Below are 19,424 nucleotides of genomic sequence, written 5' to 3'. Positions count from 1 at the left end.
TTGTGTCCAGCAGCCATGAGCTCTACGCTAGCAGATCTACTGCTTAGGAGCTTGTGGGCACCGGATCCGCCTGGTCCGGTCGCTGGAGAAAGGAGGGGTGAAGTTTCTGGTGGAGAAGATGGAAGAGGAAGAGGAGGAAGGCTCTTGCAGCTGTGCGGCGACGAAGATGGCGACGAGTCGAGCAGTGTCCAAGCGAGCAAATGAGGAGGAGGGAGGTGAAGGGAGCGCTACGCCTCTCGTCCTCCTGCATCCGCGCATCCCCGCGCCTGCACCCGCGCGTACGCCGCCTGCACGAGCGCAGCCTGGATGGGGAGCGAAGCTCAACTTGGGCGTTTCTCGTGGGCCTGGCTGCGGAGGGCGTTTTGCACGTGTGGATCCAGGCCCTAACGACCATGCAGGCAACCAAACAGCCTCCTCTTGCACCCGCACATGCGAGCCACACTTCATGCAGGTAACCAAACACGCCTAGCTACCTCATTAGATGCACATTTTCTGCAGTACTGCTGGCCCACATATCAGCCACTGCTACTGCATCAGCAGTACTGCAGACAATCCCCACTGCACCTCATTTTGTCTCTCCACCTCTAACCAGTACATCAGCACCCTACAAATGCAACCCCCCACTCAGGATCATTTTATCATTTAGCTCCTACTCCCTCCATTTCACAATGTAAGTCATTCTAGCATTTCCCACATTCATATTGATATTAATGAATCCAGACATATATATCTATTTAGATTCATTAACATCAATATACATATGGGAAATGCTAGAATGACTTACATTGTGAAACGGAGGAAGTAGTTTTTATTTGTACCAGAGAGATCCCCAACCTCCACCCTAATCTGATACTCTGTTTGTTTTCTAATATATAATGCAGTTGATTTTTTTTGTTATAACCTTTCACTATTCGCTTTATTTAAAAATTTTATGTAAATTTTAAAAATACAAGTAACGCTTAAAGTTCTTTTATTGATATATCAAGATAGAAAATATATTTACATAATTTTTTAATAAGATAAATAGTCAAACATGATGAAAAAGTTAACAACGTATATATTTAATGTACTATACAGAAATGCATGACTTTTAAATTTACGCAACTATATGTGTTCATATAATTGATACTAACCGTTTTTTTTCATTTGATCAATTAATTTACCCTTAATTCTCCTGGTCAATCAAACCATAGTTTACTTTCATTTCAGCGTCTCCAAATCCCTACACGAAAAACGGTGTTATTCATTAGTGCGTGATTATTAATAAAAAACGAAAAATAAGTTAGTTTGATTGTTTAAAGGAGCTTTTATATAGTTTTTTTTTTTAAAACACACTGTTCATTAGTTAAAAAAACGTACGCGCGAGGAAAAAAAAGAGAAGACTTAGAGTAACTAAGCCGTCTGATGAATCATCTACAAATAAACTAAACTTTGTATTGGTGGGACATTATCTCTCTTTCATCAACGACGTGTGTTACACGTAGTGATCGAGTTAATGCTGGAGTAATCTCTACACCTCTCTTTGTCAGAATATTGTCCCTATCGGTATTTCGGAACATGCAAATAAACGTGGGATTCCAATCCGTTGGTTAACCGATGGGATGCCAACCTGAAAAAAAAAAAACCAGACTCCGCTGACGCGCGACTGCACGCGTAGCGTGGGACTACGCTTTCTTTCCGTAGTGGACACTCTTACAGGTGGTCCCGGATTCTTGCACGTAATAACCACCATAACGACCATAATCTTTATCCCCACAGAGCCTTAAACCAAATCAAGCTAATCTAATCCCCTCAAAAAAAGAAAGAAATAAAATGACATTACGATCCGATCTTAATCGAGACGTGACGACCCAACACCCACCTCGCTCGAGAACGAGCCATCCGCCACCGTCAGATCCAGATCCAACGGCCACCCTTCCCTCGCCACGTCCCCTTCTCTCTCTCTCTCTCTCTCTCTCCCAGCGCCGACCAAACTCAGGCACCGCGATCTTAGTCGGCTCTGCTCTTCTGCCGCCCGCGAATCCCATCCCCCCCCCCCAAATGGCTCTCGACGCCGCCGCGCCGTCGAGCGGCGGCGGCGGCGGCGAGGACGAGGCCGTGCGGCCGCTGCTCCCCGCGGAGGCGGAGGAGGAGCTGGACGCGACGTACGCGCCCTACGCGCGGCGGGACGCGTACGGGACGATGGGCCGCGGGCCGCTCCGGGCCGCGCGGCGGGTGGAGCTGTACCTCAGGGCGGCCCTCCTCGTCCCGCTCCGCTTCGTCGCCGGGATGCTCCTGCTCGTCGCCTACTACCTCGTGTGCCGCGTGTGCACGCTGTTCGTGGACGAGGTGGCGGAGGAGGGGCGGCCGCGGCTGCGCGGGTGGAGGAGGGTGGCCGTGGTGCGGGCGGGGCAGGGGCTCTCGCGGGCAATGCTCTTCGTCTTCGGGTTCTACTGGATCCGCGAGACCCACCGGAGCTACCCCAATGCTGAGGTCAGTATCGAGACCTTCCCCACTTTCTCTGTTTCTCAGCATGTGATTTGTGTGGCCGATCTGATTCGTTTGCTCCGATATGTACTGTGGTGATGTCACATGTATACGGCGTACTGTTTGGTGGTCAATGATGATTTTGGAAAAACCCACTGATGATTTTGTGATGCCGATGTGGATGCGGGAGTCTGGGAGCACAGCTTTTTTTTTTTTTTTAATTTTTTTTGCTGCTGTTAGTAGGCATAATAAATCAATGACATTGCGTTAGATGGTTACTGCGTTATGAAGCTACGACTCAGCATCTCTGAGTAGTTTGTGGCTATACCAGATCAATCATGGGGCCATGAGTAGTTTGTGGCTTATCTCGGAATTTGGATTTCTTCTCTGTCGGAGCATGTAGAATTGTGGACTATGTCGACTGATAGTTGCTATCACTAGTAGATTGCAAAACAGCAAGAAGAAAGTTTTATTAGCAATTCCATTTGATACGTATTCATTAATGGCATGAATGTTATTTACCGTTGCAGTAATACATGAGATCTTTATAACTTCAAATTGCTCAAATGCTTAAACGTGATCTTTAAATCATTTGAGAGAAACTAGGGAAGTGCCATGATTGGCATAAAGACATGAAGTGGGAATTCATTAATTTGATTTTTTTTAAAAAAAGATGATTGGCTTTGTAGAGTGTTCATTGTGTAGATTGATCCATGTTACAGAGGTAATTTAAAATTATGTTTTACTTGCTTCCTGAGCTGCTACAAAACTATGGAAGAAAGCTTTATTGCCAAGAGAACAATACACAATCAGACAGGCAAGTTTTCAATCCAGAACCTAACATTAATAGCTACAGTGTAGTTTGATTTTGCTTTTTTGTCGAGGGTACAGAATGCAGAATGAAGCTTCTCTTGCATGGTTTGTAAGTCTCGCTGGACAAAATTTGAGAAGGAATTGTTTTCTTTAAACTTGTTTGTATTGCTTTGTAGAAGTACTGTATGCCACTTTTCTATGTCCATGTGACTAAACTTGTACAATTTTGTTGTCTGGTGCCCCATCATGCTGTTATAATATTGTGCTCAGGATGTACATCAAGGTCAATCTGAAGAATTGGAATTACCAGGGGCAATTGTGTCTAATCACGTGTCTTATGTAGATATTCTTTATCACATGTCAGTTTCTTTTCCAAGCTTTGTTGCGAAGGTACCAAAATATACTTCTATTTGCTACTGTCCATAAGATGATTTATTTCCCTGGCCATTTTTAACTTTATACTCTTACTGTAGGAGTCAGTGTCCAGGTTGCCCCTAGTTGGTCTCATAAGGTACCTTCCCTTGCTCATTAATATTTTCTAGGCATGCCACATTCAGATCAACTAGTGTGTTCAGCTTTCCATTCATATTAAACATGTTGAGTGTTTCTCAACATTTTCCATCATACGTGCTCAGCCTTTTTCCATAAATGTTTATCTTGCATAAAATATATCTTGCTCAATCTTTTTTGCTTTATAATGCAGCAAATGTCTCGGATGCATTTTCGTTCAACGAGAGTCCAAAGCTTCAGATTCTAAAGGTGTCTCAGGTATACAATAATATGCAGTACTTGAAGTCGTTATACTGATCACATTCTTGCAATTCTTGTCAAATAAATCGTTTTCAGTATTATTCAAATTTATATTTATGCTGAATGATTATTTAATACTACTGTTCAAATATTGCAGACTTTCACCACATTACCTGATGAACACTTTCATCTGTTTCATACGCATGTTTTTAATTTTCTGTCATATGCATGCCTATCTTTGCTGGTTTCTTCACACCAATGTAATTTGCAATTTTATAACTCTTTATATAGTTTTCTCTGCTGTTTTCCTAAGTGTCTATGCCATATGTAGGTGCTGTAACTGAAAGGGTCCAAGAGGCTTATCAAGATAAGAATTCCTCAATGATGTTGCTATTTCCTGGTTTGTGTACAATCATAATCCTTTGCGGTTTCTTTTGAACTTTGTGATGGCTGGTGGAACTTAGTTCTTCTTTTGCAGCAATTATTGATGTTTCTTATCATTGTAAGAAAAGTTATATTTATTATAAGGCACTGTCTCCCATCCATTGAATGAGTCATCTTTTACTACTACTACTACTACAAAAAAAAAAAAAATCCTGTGGCAATCAAAATAGTTATTTAAGATGATCACACTATGGTGGGCTAGGAGGGAGCACCTTAGTGTGATGGCTAAGTTGTAAATACACGAGTTCATTCACTAGGTTTTTCGAATTCTGATGCTTGATTTTTGCAACATAACTGCATTTTAGTAGAAATTTTGTGAATTTCACAAATTTATCTTTGGCCTCTATATACTGAGCATGTGTGAAGGCCGCACACTTAAGTGTGGTGTGCTTGGTTGTTTGTGTGCGAGTGTTCGTTCAATGTTATAATAAAAAATGCGGCACACTGGGCTAGGAGAAAATGAGCTATTTTGAGCTACCTATTATGCTGAAATGTAATACCATTTTCCATTCCCTGTACACAAACACTTTTGATTACTTATTAAAACTACTGGTCAACCTTCATTTTGTGCTCCAGCCTTAAGCAATGTTATTTTAATTTTATGCAGCATGAATTTTTGTCTTCTTATGTCACCTTATCCTTTTCCTACTTCGGTCTACATATTTTCAAAAAAAAAAAAAATCCTTTGCTCATTTTCTTGATTTTCAACCTTGCAGAGGGTACTACTACGAATGGGGATTACCTTCTGCCATTTAGGACAGGAGCCTTTCTTGCAAGAGTTCCAGTTCAGCCAGTCATTTTGAGATATCCGTACACGATGTTTAGTCCAGCCTGGGACTCCATGGATGGGGTAAGCTTCAATTACATATTTGTGTTTGTTTCAAAATGACAGCATAGGAGCCAGGGCAGTACCTGAGAATTTGAGAGTCCTGTGCTAAATTTAAGTCAGGCATTGTATTTTGGAATAGCCAGTTATCAGAATAAAACAATAGATTAGAATTAGGTGTTAACTGCTAACTTATTGGTTCCCTTTTTGGTATTATCCTTTTCATAAGAAGATTAACCTATCCTGATTTGGAGGGATAGACAGGTAAGAGCAAGAACAACACTCAAATACACAAATATAAGGGGAAAAAAACAATAGTAATGTGTCTTATACATTTCAATAAAAATATAAAAAAGTAGGGAAATTCCCATAAAGGTAATAAAAATGTTTAATTGTAACTTTTCGTCTGAGAGAAGTTTTGGTTTTTTAGGACAGAAATTTAAATTACAGTTGCTGTAAATTTTCCTGAAACGTTAGACCACTGTAATTGAAGATAAAACCAAAATTTAAGGGCTCCTAACAAATGTTGGTGGCCATCAGTTTAGCACTTTGCATCTACCCCAGGTACTGCAGTATGGGCCTGATCAGGACCCAAAAGTAGACACAGGATTCCATCAGCAATTTGTTGGAACCCTATATGTTAAATCCATGCTGCCAGAGTATCATTTTGCTCCATAATTGATATTTATAATTTTCTTAGGATTTTTATGGCCTGAACCTAGCTATGACTTGCAACATGACAAAGATATTTTCATTACAAATATTATTGCCAAATTCTATTGTGTTTATGTGATCTATTGAATCTACAGGCTACTGAAGATCACTAGATTGGTGCATTCTTCCTGTAATAATAATATTTTTATCTAGTTTGGTAAATTCCAACAGACATGATATGGCACTATAAACATTGATACTTCCAGAATGTTGTGTTTATTGAGTTCACAATACAAATATGGTTAGAATTATTGATGGTTGCTATGAAACTATTTCAGAAGTTTATGGCATGTCAAACTGTACTAATAATACTATGCACAGGGTGTTCTTTTTACTGGATCCTTTTCCATTTATTTCTGAACTAACAACTAATATAACTGAACTGGAAAAAAAATTACAGGCACGCCATGTCTTTTTGCTCCTCTGTCAATTTGTAAATTACATAGAAGTTGTTCGTTTGCCTGTATACTGCCCATCTGAGCAAGAAAAGGAAGATCCCAAGCTCTATGCCAACAATGTTAGAAAACTGATTTCAACAGAGGTTTTATTCATCCCTCTTCCTAAGATCCTAGATGATTATCTACCTTTTTCAAATAAACCGTCTGGGAGTTTGAGCTAGCCTTCATATAACAACCTTCTGTTTCTGCAGGGCAATTTAATTCTTTCTAATCTCGGTTTGGCAGAGAAGCGTGTATATCATGCTGCACTGAATGGTAATAGTCGTGCTATACATCAGAAAGATGATTGAAAGCTATTGGGTCACTCTTTTGTACACTGATAGTGGAGGAACTTGTATCTGTGTATACCATCTTTAGCTGATGATGCGTTGTATACTTTCCTTGTTTGAGGAGCATAGTGAATACCTTCGTCCTGATACTACACTATATAAAATCATTGATCATCATAGTTTGATAATGGTTTGGCACATTCTTTTGTGCTTTGGCACTCACATATGAGCCTTGCAAATGCTACTGTTTGCTTGTACAGAACTGCATCGTCTACTTGTTCTTACCGGCAGGACTGCTGTGACAAATTAAAGCTAATTTGGATACACCTCCGGTTCTATGGCCTATATTTGTGCAGTTGTGAATCAAAATTTTGTTGCTAAGGCTGTGCTTAGTTCATGTGCTAAAATTCTTTTGAAGTATACGGACACACATTTGAAGTATTAAACATAGAGTAATAACAAAACAAATTACAAATCCGTCTATAAATTGTGAGACGAATTTATTAAGCCTAATTAACCTGTCATTAGCAAATATTTACTGTAGCATCACATTGTCAAATTATGGTGTAATTAAGCTCAAAAGATTCGTCTCGCGATTTACATATAAACTGTGCAATTGGTTTTTTTTCATCCACATTTAATGCTTCGTGTATGTGTCCAAACATTTGATGTGACGGAAAACTTAGAAGTTTGAAGAAAATATTTTGAATCTAAACACAGCCTAACAATCTTTAGTTCATGCCAAAATTGGAAGTTTGATTGAAATTGGAACGATGTGACGGAAAAGTTATAAGTATGTGTGTGTAGGAAAATTTTTATGCGATGGAAAAGTTGGAAGTTTGAAGAAAAAGTTGGGAACTAAAGCAATTTCTATGGTAAAAGCTGGAACATTCTCAATTTATTAATTTGACTATTCACATGGTTCGTGCTGATATGCCGTAATTCTGAATTGCATGCAGCACTTCGCTATTAATGGACAGTTGATCAAGTAACAGGCTCGTTCCAATGCTTGGCTTTAGATGAATCATTACACACTGCACTTTACCAATTTATTTAGGATTGCCTTTTGATATAGGAGCATTGCTCAATTTTTATTATTATTATTTTATATTTTTGCTTCCTCGTGATCAATGCTTTAGAAGATTTATTTATTTATTTATTTTATTTTGCGGGGGCTTTAGAAGGTGTTGAAGTGCGCAGCAGAGTGTACTCTGTCTCTAGCTGGTAGGTTGGATTTCAGATGAATTTTATGTCTAGTGCTAAACGGATTACTACCAAACAAGTTGAGCACTGCCACTAATTAGAGGCATTATACAATAGTTGCCTCAACATCCTTGCTGTTTTATCGCCCATAATTTAGTTTATCGTTTGCTGGCTGACAAACAATAAAACCCTAAACAATAATCCGGAGTGGTTTGACAAGACCGGAGTGCGTGAATCACTCAATCCACTGGCTAGATCGATGTGGTTCTTGATAGCTTGACCTCTAGGGCTCCAACATGCAGTGTTCTGCTCACAATGTGGGATCTCTATAGCTACTCTGCATATCAATCCAGGCAGAATTCTTTTCGGTTTCGTCTCCTTTTTGCTAGATTGTGGCCAACATTGCATGCTACGTTTACACACACACACACACACAAAGCAACGCGCTTTGATCGAGACAGAGATTAGTTGCCTTTTTTTTTTGCCCTAACACACAACATTCCACAAAGGAGTGATGATAATTCGTTGATTTTCGTTGCTTTGATCGAGACAGGGATTAGTTGCCTTTTTTTTTTTTGCCCTAACACACAACATTCCACAAAGGAGGAGTGATAATTCGTTGATTTTTATAAGATGTATATGTGAATGGTAGCGATCAGGATTGGAAGATGTGGCAATGTCTAGAACTTGTAAAGCATCAGAGATTAAAGTCGCTGTCTTTTGACTACAGTTTCAACACTCACAAGAAATGCATATTCCTACAGCTAATGATAAGTGAAGTGAGCATGATTGATCAGAAAGGGAAAAATTTTATCGTGTCACTAAAATATGGCCACCGTCTGCTACGACTTCTGATTAGTTAGTTTTAATCTCTCCATTTAATGATAGCCTGTAAAAAAGACCATTAAAAAGTTTAGCGTGCAGGCCGTGGGTCTGTCATGCTTGAGCGAGTTCGGTAAACGAGGTGGACAGTAAATTATTTTTTTTAGCGGTCAATTTATCACAGGATCATTGTCCATTCGGTTATCTCTGTTTTTCTTAGTACTAATTCAATTGCCTAAAAAATTAGTAGGCATGGCACATTTATCCCAACCAAAATTCATTGCCTAATTGCACAATCATTTTCACTGGTGCTAATCTTCCATCTGCGACCTTTGTTAAAGAGTAAAGTATATCACCGGTCTCTAAACTTGTACCGCTATGTCATTCCGGTCCCTAAACTCGCAAATCGACCGTTCAGTTCCTCAAACTTGTTCGACTGTGTCATCCCGATCCCTACACTTACAGATCACTCGTTTAGGTCCTCCAATTTGTTCAGTTGTGTCACCCCGGTCCCTAAACAGGATGGTCTAAAAACTTTATATAAAAAATAATTCATAACTTTTTCATGTGAACTCTAATGAAGACAAACTTTATATCAAAATTGTAGCCCTCGACGTGACCTACAACTTTGTAGTTGAAAAGTTTTTGAATTAAAACTGTTTAGGGTCCCAAAATATTGTTACATGTTTATAGATTTTGAAATTTTAATTTTAAAATTACGTTTTGGGACAAAAAAATGATTTAACATAAAAAAAAATCAACTACAAAGTTGTAGATCACATCAAGGGCTACAAGTTTGATATAAAGTTTGTCTTCATTATAGTTCACATGAAAAAGTTATGAATTATTTTTAAATATAAAGTCTTTAGACTGTCCTGTTTGACACAGATGATATTCAAATCCAAGTTTAGGGACCGGGGTGACACAACTGAACAAGTTGGAGGATGATCTGTAAGTTTAGGGACCGAGATGACACAGTCGAACAAGTTTGAGGATCTGAGCGGTCGATTTACGAGTTTAGGGACCGGGATGACACAGCGGTACAAGTTTAGGGACCGGTGATGGGCTTTACTCTTTGTTAAAAGGTATAATAACCCCTAAGATACGCCTGTCATGGGTGACCGAAGGGCCAATAATCCATCCTCACTCTTGGTGTAGTCATCGCCGCTTTTCTTTTGACAAAGCATGGCGTGTCACATATTCACACATTTTGGATAGCTGTTAGATTCGGCTTCAGACAACTAATGTTGGAGTCGGCATCAAAGCTAGGAGACAATATACGTCCACTGGCTCAAGATATCTCATGAAAAATTCTCAAACAGTACTAAGTTTGTCATGTAATCATGTCCATTGGCTAACTGTCTTTTATTGTACTGTAAGAACACTGTTCTCAGAATATGCTATGTCAGAAGAACTTGACAAATTCTGGTACACCTCTAATTGAAATACTCCACTTAACTGTTCATTTGATAGGAACTAATAAGTGGTATTTAAAAGTCGCTGCAATGCCACTAAGCCCAAATGGGAAGATCCAAGTTCAATCCATTTTCAATTTTCCTTGCCTATTCAACCCATTTTCAATTTTCCTTGCCTATCTTGTATTTCTATGTTATTATTCACATTTTACTATTTATATGACCTTTTTCTAAACTGTATTATGATAGTAATTGTTTTTCAATAACACATAGGACACGCACAAAAAAACTACTGCACACATAAATCACACGCATGTACCCTAGGAGTATAACACCAAGAATACAAAGACCAATAGCAAATATGCACACTACAATACAAAGCAAATGCTTTGTAGAGACAATTTTTTTAAATATTTAGAGGTATTTTCAAATGCATTTATATATAATGACACTTTGAAAATGTCTCATAAGTATCTTTTGCTTAGCAGCACTTTACTTGATTTTTTATTTATATAAGAGGGTAGATGCATTAAATTGCGCCGAAACCTTAACAAACCAGCATGAAAAAGAGAAAAAATATTTTTCCTATTCTAAGGCCAATCTTTGAACTCAAGATCTCCAGAAAAAATATTTTTTTACCACCATTGCTATAACCATCCCAGCCTCATGTAATTACTTAAACATATTTGCCTTGTGTTATTTATAAATTGTTACTTAGCATATATTAATATTCTAAAAAATGTCTCTACATATGTTAAAATACCACAAAAAATACCTCTATATATGAGGCAAATTTTAAAATACCCCAAAGATACTTATACAAGATAAATTTAATGAAATTCGCTAAAAGTAGCTCTACAGTAAAAATATTTTAGGTAATTTTTAAAGTGCTTCTATACTTAAAGCTTCTACTTTTAAAGGCGATTTGAAAATACAATTAACCTTTTCTTATAATGCTAATCTCACTAATTTTCTATATTATAAAATAGTACATCTGTGTGTGCATAATATTCATGGATATATCAAAATTTGAACTCTAGTGGTAAAGTCATACACACATGTATGCATCCACAACTGGACCATGTTAGCCAGCCACTGTACACATGGTCCCCACCTGTCATAACCAAATTCATCTCCAAAACACACACAGCTTAGGGTGTGTTTAGTTCACACTAAAATTGGAAGTTTGATTGAAATTGAAACGATGTGACGGAAAAGTTGGAAGTTTGTGTGTGTAGAAAAGTTTTTATGTGATAGAAAAGTTGAAAGTTTGATGAAAAACTTAGGAACTAAACCAGGGCTCAAATGCTCAGTCAGCCGAGCACACATTTAAGATAGATCTCCTTGAAAGCTGGAAAAATAATTATGGTAGGCGAGCATATCTAGAAGCAAAGGCATGAGCTTGGGTAAGGCCATTCCTGACCCAAGACACTACATAGTTTTCATAAACTCCACATCATCAAGAAACTAGTACGACACTACTCTTCTAATGCAAATACCACCATTCCATATTTAAATTTAATGCTACTTATCTCACATGATGTCTGGGATGTTGTGTAGAAACCATGTCTCATGCAAGACATGGTTTCCTTCTCTTTTCTCATTTATTTACTTGACACATCATTTTTTAATCTAGGTGACAGCTTATTTAATACTATTGACACCATCCTAGTCATTGGGTTGCGAATGGCCTAACAGAGGCTAGCGGTGGTAATCGTGCTGCACAGCCTGAAGAGCATGGCGGCGGCGGCTCGGCGCTGAGGAATGTGGGCAATGGGGGAGAGATGAGAGACATAGCTAAACTATGGAGTAGGTTCTGTGAGGCACCCACCTCTTGTCGTTTGTTTTTTTTAATCTAATCAGACAAGTCCAACTTTAAATTTTAAAACTAAACAAAATTGAAGCTAAATTTAGGTTTTTTTACATCGTCGTCTATTTGTAGTATTAATTTTTAAACCATTAATTAATACTTTCTCCATCTACTTTTGATAGTCATATTTCATTTTGGTAACAATGACCAAGGATAAGTAATTCTATTTATCATCCATTTAAATATGCTAATAGTTATTTCTCTTAAACAAGCAATTCATTAATATTTACATTTCTCGATGCCAATGTAGCCAATCTTGTGTGGAAGAATAGAGAGTCACACATTAAATCTGAGAAAATCATTAAGAGAATAGGTGGTTGGATTGAAATATGCCTATCAAAAATAAATTTTTCAGAATTGGAAATATGAAATTTTTACCTATAAATTTTTTAGTTGCTTAACGGTTTTCAATGGATTATATTATGTTAGCTCAAACGACTTTTGTGATACTCATGGCTTAAAACCTTTTTTAGTTTACTATAAGGGGGCTGTTTGTTTTTCCTCTTAAATATTTTATTGCATTGAATGTACTCTTATGACTTCAATATAACCTACATGTTATACAACTATGAACTAATCACTGTGTTATGTCTTATAGGTTGTGTGCACCTCTTTCTTACCACTACCATTTCTCGCGACACCTTTCTGTGATCAATGTTACTAGCTTACGTAGTCGTGCATTCGCACGACTCTAACCATCCTATCATGTGTGGTGTACATAAAAAAATAATTTGTTGTGAAAATTTGTAAAGTGTTAAATAGGTTTTGAAAAAAAAATACTTTGCTATGAACATAGTATAAAATTGTGGGTGTGAAAAATATATATGTAATGCTATTAGTTCAGCTAATAGTGTAAAGTAATTAAAAAAATTGTCAAAAAATATCGTAGGATCATAATATAAATAGAATGGTAGTTTCTAACTTATATTTAAAAAGTGGAGAATAGGATAAAAAACAATAAATGAAGTTATAATGAAAAACAACAAAAGCCAGATACATTGAGAGCATCACATGTGGACTTTTGGCCGCCACATTTCCACCATCCACGCTACTTCATAACCGCCTCTTAGTTCTCGTCTTATATTTTATTTATCATCCACTTACGATACTTATATTTTAGCAAATTTGATTTTGTTTTAGATACTTAATATGTGTTCAGATTTAGTATGAAATGTAGATACACCATAAACATATTTATCTTGATCTGTAAAAATAATTTAATATGATTACACTAAACTTGTAAATTTATCGTGAAACACCAAATCTATAGAAGCATATTGTGTTGCCAAAATTCCTCTACTATGTGCATTTTTAAAATGATTATAATAATTTTGAAATGCTAATTCTAAGACTTTGTTTATAATAATTTTATAAGCTATGTATAAAAAAAGATAATTTATTTCAATAAGTTAATTAATTCTCAAAATGTTGATGTGATGCATTGTATTACATTTTATAATATGTTAAATGAATTATACTTGTGCTAGTATATGTAATTTTTCAAAACACTAATTATCATGTCTTATCCAAAAATAAAACAATCCATGGATGAGTAAGTTTTACAGTGTGGTCTTTACTTTTACCAATTAAGGACTTATTTATAAAACTGAATTGTACAGGACTGAAAATGTAAAATTGCATTCCATATCACCAGTTCACCAGGCCTATCTCTCTCGAGCATCCTTCCGTCGCTCGTCTGGAGGCAGACGAGGCGTTAGAAAGCTCTGGAATATTCTTTTACCAATCATATCCAACGGTCCTCTTTCTCTTTTTTTTCTCTATCGGATGGCTTAGGTTTTTTTTTCCTTACGTGGCTCAACCAGGTGCTACATTGAGTTTCACTTTTCACTCATAAAGATTAGAAACCTACTAAAAAATAGGCGCGTCTATTGGCGCACATGCCATTTTTAGCCTCGTATGTTGTTTATTATATTATAATATATTTTAGGGTTTATGAAAGGATATGTTATTGGATTTGATTGTTGACGTAGATTATTTAATACTGATAAATGAATGAAGATGATTATTAACCATAAAATAGAAGGAATGTGGTAAAGTGAAAAAGAATGCCACAGATTGATGTTGGTATATATTGCCGAGAAGGCCATCGCCGCAATGGTTCCACCGCATTATTATTGATCAATGCAAGTACAGGCAGTAACTATTGATACATATATATGTTTATGTTTATTTATTACAACTGTAGTATCATACTCATGAGATCATTTTATCGATTGGTGAAGCTTTTGAACGTGATTGGTATCATTGAGTGCTAGCGATGACATGTGCCGCTTCCCAGCTCAAACGTGGAAGGGTTGTGTTTCTGCTTCCCCTTCTGGCCAAGGTTATCAGTATCCCGATTCGTATCCTAGTATCTTACGATACTACGATCCTATCAAGACGAAATGATACCGATCTTATCTAGTATTCTAATTTTCATAGTATCTTGATCCTACTATTTATTATCACACGATCTTACAAAATCGTAGGTAGGCTGTGTTTAGTTGCATTTCAATTTTTTTTACGTATACGGACACACATTTGAAGTATTAAACGTAGACTAATAATAAAACAAATTACGGATTTCGCCTGTAAACTGTGAGACGAATCTATTAAGCCTAATTAATCTGTCATTTGCAAATGTTTACTGTAGCACCACATTGTCAAATCATGGCGTAATTAGGCTCAAAAGATTTGTCTCGCATTTTACATGCAAACCGTGTAATTGGTTTTTTCGTCTACATCTGATGTGACGGAAAAGTTGGAAGCTTGAAGGGAACTAAACACACACCCGTAGTATCCCGATTCTACGATCCCTACAATCCTACAAAATATTATTTGAAATAATATGGTTTGAAAATAATATAAATAAATATGGTCAAGTCTATATAAAAATCAGTTAAATATATCAAAACCAATATGGTTTCTCTTGATAAATGTCTCTGTTTGCATGACATATATTATTACTACACTTTTTTATATAGAATGACTATATGTAATAATACAAATATTAATTAAACATAAATAAAATAAAATCTTATAGTATCTCGATCGATACGATACTAGTTTGAGCAAAACGATAGTACCTAGGATCCTAATACTGACAACCTTGCTTCTAGCATAGGCGTTAGGGGGTAGCGCGAGGGACCAAAGCCCAAGGTGAATCAATATGTTAGTAGTTTCCACTGGTGGAGAAACCATCTTTGGTCGATCGACCGAAATTCAAAATAGTCCCGGTTCCACTAAAAACCGAGACTAAAGATCTCTTTAGTCCCGGTTCAAAAGGTTAGAGCTACTTTTTGATCTTTAGTCCCTGTTGATAACATCAACCGGGACTAAAGATCAATTTTAGTCCCGGTTTAAAAGACGACAGGTGGTGTCAGACCCCTCCTTTATCTTTAGTCACGGTTGGTGACACCAACCGGGACTAAAAATCTATTTTTAGTCCCGGTTGATGTTACCAACCGGGAAAAAAAGATCGACATGCACGGTGCGAGCGGTGCGAGATCGAGAGGACCGAGACGCACGGGAGGATCAGTTAATAAGTTCTGACCTTTATCTCCTCCTCTCCTCACTCACCTCATCTCTTCCTCTTCCTCCTCCATCTCTTCCTCCTCTAGATCCGCCTCCTCCCCTCTCCTCCCCACTTCTCAACCTCCTCTGGATCCGCCCCTTCCCGTCTCCTCCCCACTTCTCAGGCGGCGGCGGCCGGGAAGCGCGGAGGTGCCCTCACGCGGTGGCGGGGCGGCGACGGAGGTGGCCTCCCGCGCCCTCACGCGGTGGCCGGGCGGCGAGGCACAGCACGCGGTGGACGGTGGGGCAACGCGCGGCGCGGGCGGCTGGGCCGCGCATGGAGCAGCAGCGCGCCAGCTCTCCTTTCTTTTTTTTTAATAATTTGTGATTGAGAGATGTATAATTTCTTTTTTAGAATTTGTAATTCATTGCATGGATCTGATATGTATAATCGATCTGTGATGCATTTGATTTGTGTGTAATTTTTTAAGATTTGTGATGTATTTGATTTGTGCGTAAGTAACTTAGGATTTGTATTTGTAATGTGAATGATTTGTGATGTTACTTTGAATCTAGGGATTTGGGGTTTGATTTAGGGATATGCATAACACTCGATTTGGGGATTTGTTGTTTGATCTGGGTAGGTACATCCCACTTGATTTGGGAGAAAATAAAAAAAATAGACCAACTGGGACTGCCCCTATCCTCTCTTTAATCCTGGTTGGTAGCATTAACCGGGACTAAAGATCCCTCTCTTTAGTCCCGATTGGTGTTACCAACAGGGACTAAAGATCGATCTTTACTCCCGGTTATTTCACCCAGGACTAAAGATAGCGATCTTTAGTCCCGGATTTGTAGTCCCGGTTAGAAAACCGGGACTACAGGGGTTATAAACCGGGAGTAAAGATGGTTTCTCCACCAGTGTTCTAAGCTCACCCGTGTCCAGAGTGCTGCTGTTTTTTTATTAAGAATTTGATATTTCTTTTTTGCATTTTTTTCTTTATAGATTTGTATATCAATAAATTTGCTAAAGTCCAAACTATAGTATACTTAAAATGCGGTTGATATAGATTTGGAGATGTTTTTACATCCCGCATATATAGGAAATCCTCATCCTTAATATGATTATTTTGATCTAATTTTCTCCTTATTGTTTAATTGGTCTTAACCTTTTTTTTTCTGGTGATTTGTTTTCCCATATTATTTTACATTATCAAAGTTCTTTATTTCTTTCTTTTTTCTTCTCTCTAGGCAAGCTCAACCAACATACGTGCTGGTACATGGGCCTGGTTGGTTAGATGGTTGGGCTACTCTTGCGGGAGGATCTGGCTTATGGCAGTCATGGCAGTCCCAACCCATAGCGTCCATAAGCAGTGTTTATGGTGCCATCTCAATAAGACATTACAATAGAAACCGCACTCTACAACCCATGGTTTTTTAAAATGGACCATTAATAAATACATCATATCTCTTCTCTACCAATCATATTTATTCTTCATCTATTATAAAGACACTATTCTCTCCCAATACAAAACTTGATAGTGTCTAGTGCATATGTTCTCGTGTTGAAGCTGCGTCTTGCATGAGACCTAGTTTCTTTCTTTCTTCACTCTTTCTCTTAATTAATATAGTGTCACATAAACTAAAAGTCCTATATGGCAATGTAGTTAATGCCATAGATACCATCCTAGGTGAAGGGTTGAGACTGCCCTTAGAGAGATGACATGCACTGATGCACGTGCGTGATGAATCCAGAAGGGTGGCGTGATGGAAAATCGAGAGAGTATCCGTATTACTACATGCGTACTCGCTCCGTTCTAAAAAAATAAACCCTGGGTTTCCGTGTCCAACGTTTGATTGTCTGTCTTATATGAAATTTTTTTGTAGTTAGTATTTTTATTTTTGTTAGATGATAAAACATGATTAATACTTTATGCGTGGCTTGTCTTTTTAATTATTTTTATAATTTTTTTAAATAAAATGGATGGTCAAACGTTAGATACGAAAACCCAGGATTTATTTTTTTTGACGGAGGGAGTATGCGAATTACTCCGTACGTACCAGAGACATCCAGAATCCGCTGTTGTTCTTGCACGGCAACAGGGCACGCGCGCGAGGAGGTGCCTTCCCTTCGCCAAACGATACACGGACACGTGGCAGTAAAATAGAAGGGTAAAAATGGACCAATCAGCTGGCGAGGTCTTCCGCCAGCTTTAGATATATAGATTCGTATCCAACATCATCTTCATTCAAATCCAAACAGGGGAAAATATTCTCTATGATATGGAAAGAGCGATATGATACCAACTAAGACTGTGTTCTTTCCTCCACCTTCCCATTCCACATTTCTCGTTTTCCACGCGCACGCTTTTCATGTTTAAAAAAATCATATTAATTTATTTTTTCAAAAAAATTAATTAAATACTTAATTAATTATGCAATAAAACGAGTTTCATTCTGCGTGCCGGTAAGGAGGCTCCCAACCCCTCTTCACAAACACAGACTAAGTGCCCAAACACCGGCCCTTGCATATATTGGTTCTATTTGGATTACTTTTGGGGGGAAAAAAAATCTTTGGTTTGATGAGAGGCTATTGTCATCTTCATATGCCACCGTAAAGCATACTCCCACGGTCAAAAAAAAAAAAAAAGATAAACTCTAGTTTTTGTGTCCAACGTTTGACCATCCGTCTTATTTGAAAAAATTATAAAAAAAATTAAAAAGACAAGTCACGCATAAAGTACTAATTATGTTTTATCATCTAACAACAATGAAAATACTAATTATAAAAAAAATTTATATAAGACGGATAGTTAAACGTTGGACACGGAAACCTAGGGTTTGTCTTTTTTTTTTTTGGACGGAGGGAGTAGAAGTTAGCTCAAAGCAAACTGTCATATTCATCAGTTTCCCGACAACTCTATTTGCAGCACTCCGATTCTCTGTGCTAGTGGTTCTTTGTGTCAAGTTGCTCCCAAAATAGAACACAACTTGTAGTGGAAAATTAGGAAATTGTTGTGATCGGTATAGTGCAATAACTCGTCTTTTACTTGTCTTTATGCATTGATGGGATAGAATGTATGAAGGCTTTGTCATCAAGGTCTATACTATCTATATAACTAGTTGATAGTTGATATCGTGCGTTTTGCTGCGGGATATGTGGATGAATGCATATTATACATTATAGAAAAATTGATAGATGTATATGTTTAAATAATATGAAATTGATATAGAGATAATAATTTGATATTCCTTGCATATTGAGTTTTAAAAATACAACAAAATTGTAAATGATATGTCATATTTGTGATATGTCATATTTGCATGATATTTAAAATAGTCTAGATAATGCTCTCTCCGTTTCTACATATTTGACGCCGTTGACTTTTTTTAAATATGTTTGATTGTTCGTCTTATTCAAAAAAAATTAAGTAATTATTAATTCTTTTCCTATCATTTGATTCATTGTTAAATATATTTATAGTATACATATAGTTTTATATATTTGACAAAAGTTTTTGAATAAGACGAACGGTTAAACATGTGCTAAAAAGTCAACGGTGTCAAATATTTAAAAACGGAGGGAGTGGGTGATGATATAACATATTTGCATATGATTTAAAATACTCTAGATGATAATTATTAGTGGATGATGATGTGTCACACTTGCATGTTGAGTTTTAGGAGTTGGTGAACATCAACTATATACATAGCATAGATACGTCAAAAATTGCTGCGGAAAATTGTATGAAGCAAAATAGAAAAAAGATGAGTAAATGCCTAGAGGATGTGATAGACGAGTATAGATCATATCTGTTGTTTGAGCTGCTTGATTACGTGGATCACGCATTGTCTTGTTTG

The 19,424-nt window shown here is 37.3% G+C and overlaps 1 protein-coding gene across 1 annotated transcript; it reads left to right on the top strand.

Moving 5' to 3' along the window:
* The first annotated feature begins 1,857 nt into the window (after window positions 1-1,857).
* LOC127759897 (lysophospholipid acyltransferase LPEAT1-like) lies at window positions 1,858-6,928 on the top strand. Its single transcript, XM_052284115.1, has 8 exons — window positions 1,858-2,472; window positions 3,550-3,669; window positions 3,753-3,790; window positions 3,983-4,047; window positions 4,361-4,429; window positions 5,190-5,323; window positions 6,414-6,554; window positions 6,663-6,928. The coding sequence occupies exons 1-8, from the start codon at window positions 2,041-2,043 to the stop codon at window positions 6,759-6,761; spliced, it is 1,098 nt and encodes a 365-aa protein (XP_052140075.1). The 5' UTR covers window positions 1,858-2,040; the 3' UTR covers window positions 6,762-6,928.
* The last annotated feature ends 12,496 nt before the right edge of the window (window positions 6,929-19,424 follow it).

This window comes from Oryza glaberrima, chromosome 1 (assembly GCF_000147395.1).
Source record: "Oryza glaberrima chromosome 1, OglaRS2, whole genome shotgun sequence".
NCBI classification, from domain to species: domain Eukaryota; kingdom Viridiplantae; phylum Streptophyta; class Magnoliopsida; order Poales; family Poaceae; genus Oryza; species Oryza glaberrima.
The sequence above is the reverse complement of the archived record's forward strand: the minus strand, read 5'-3'. Positions and strand labels throughout refer to the sequence as shown.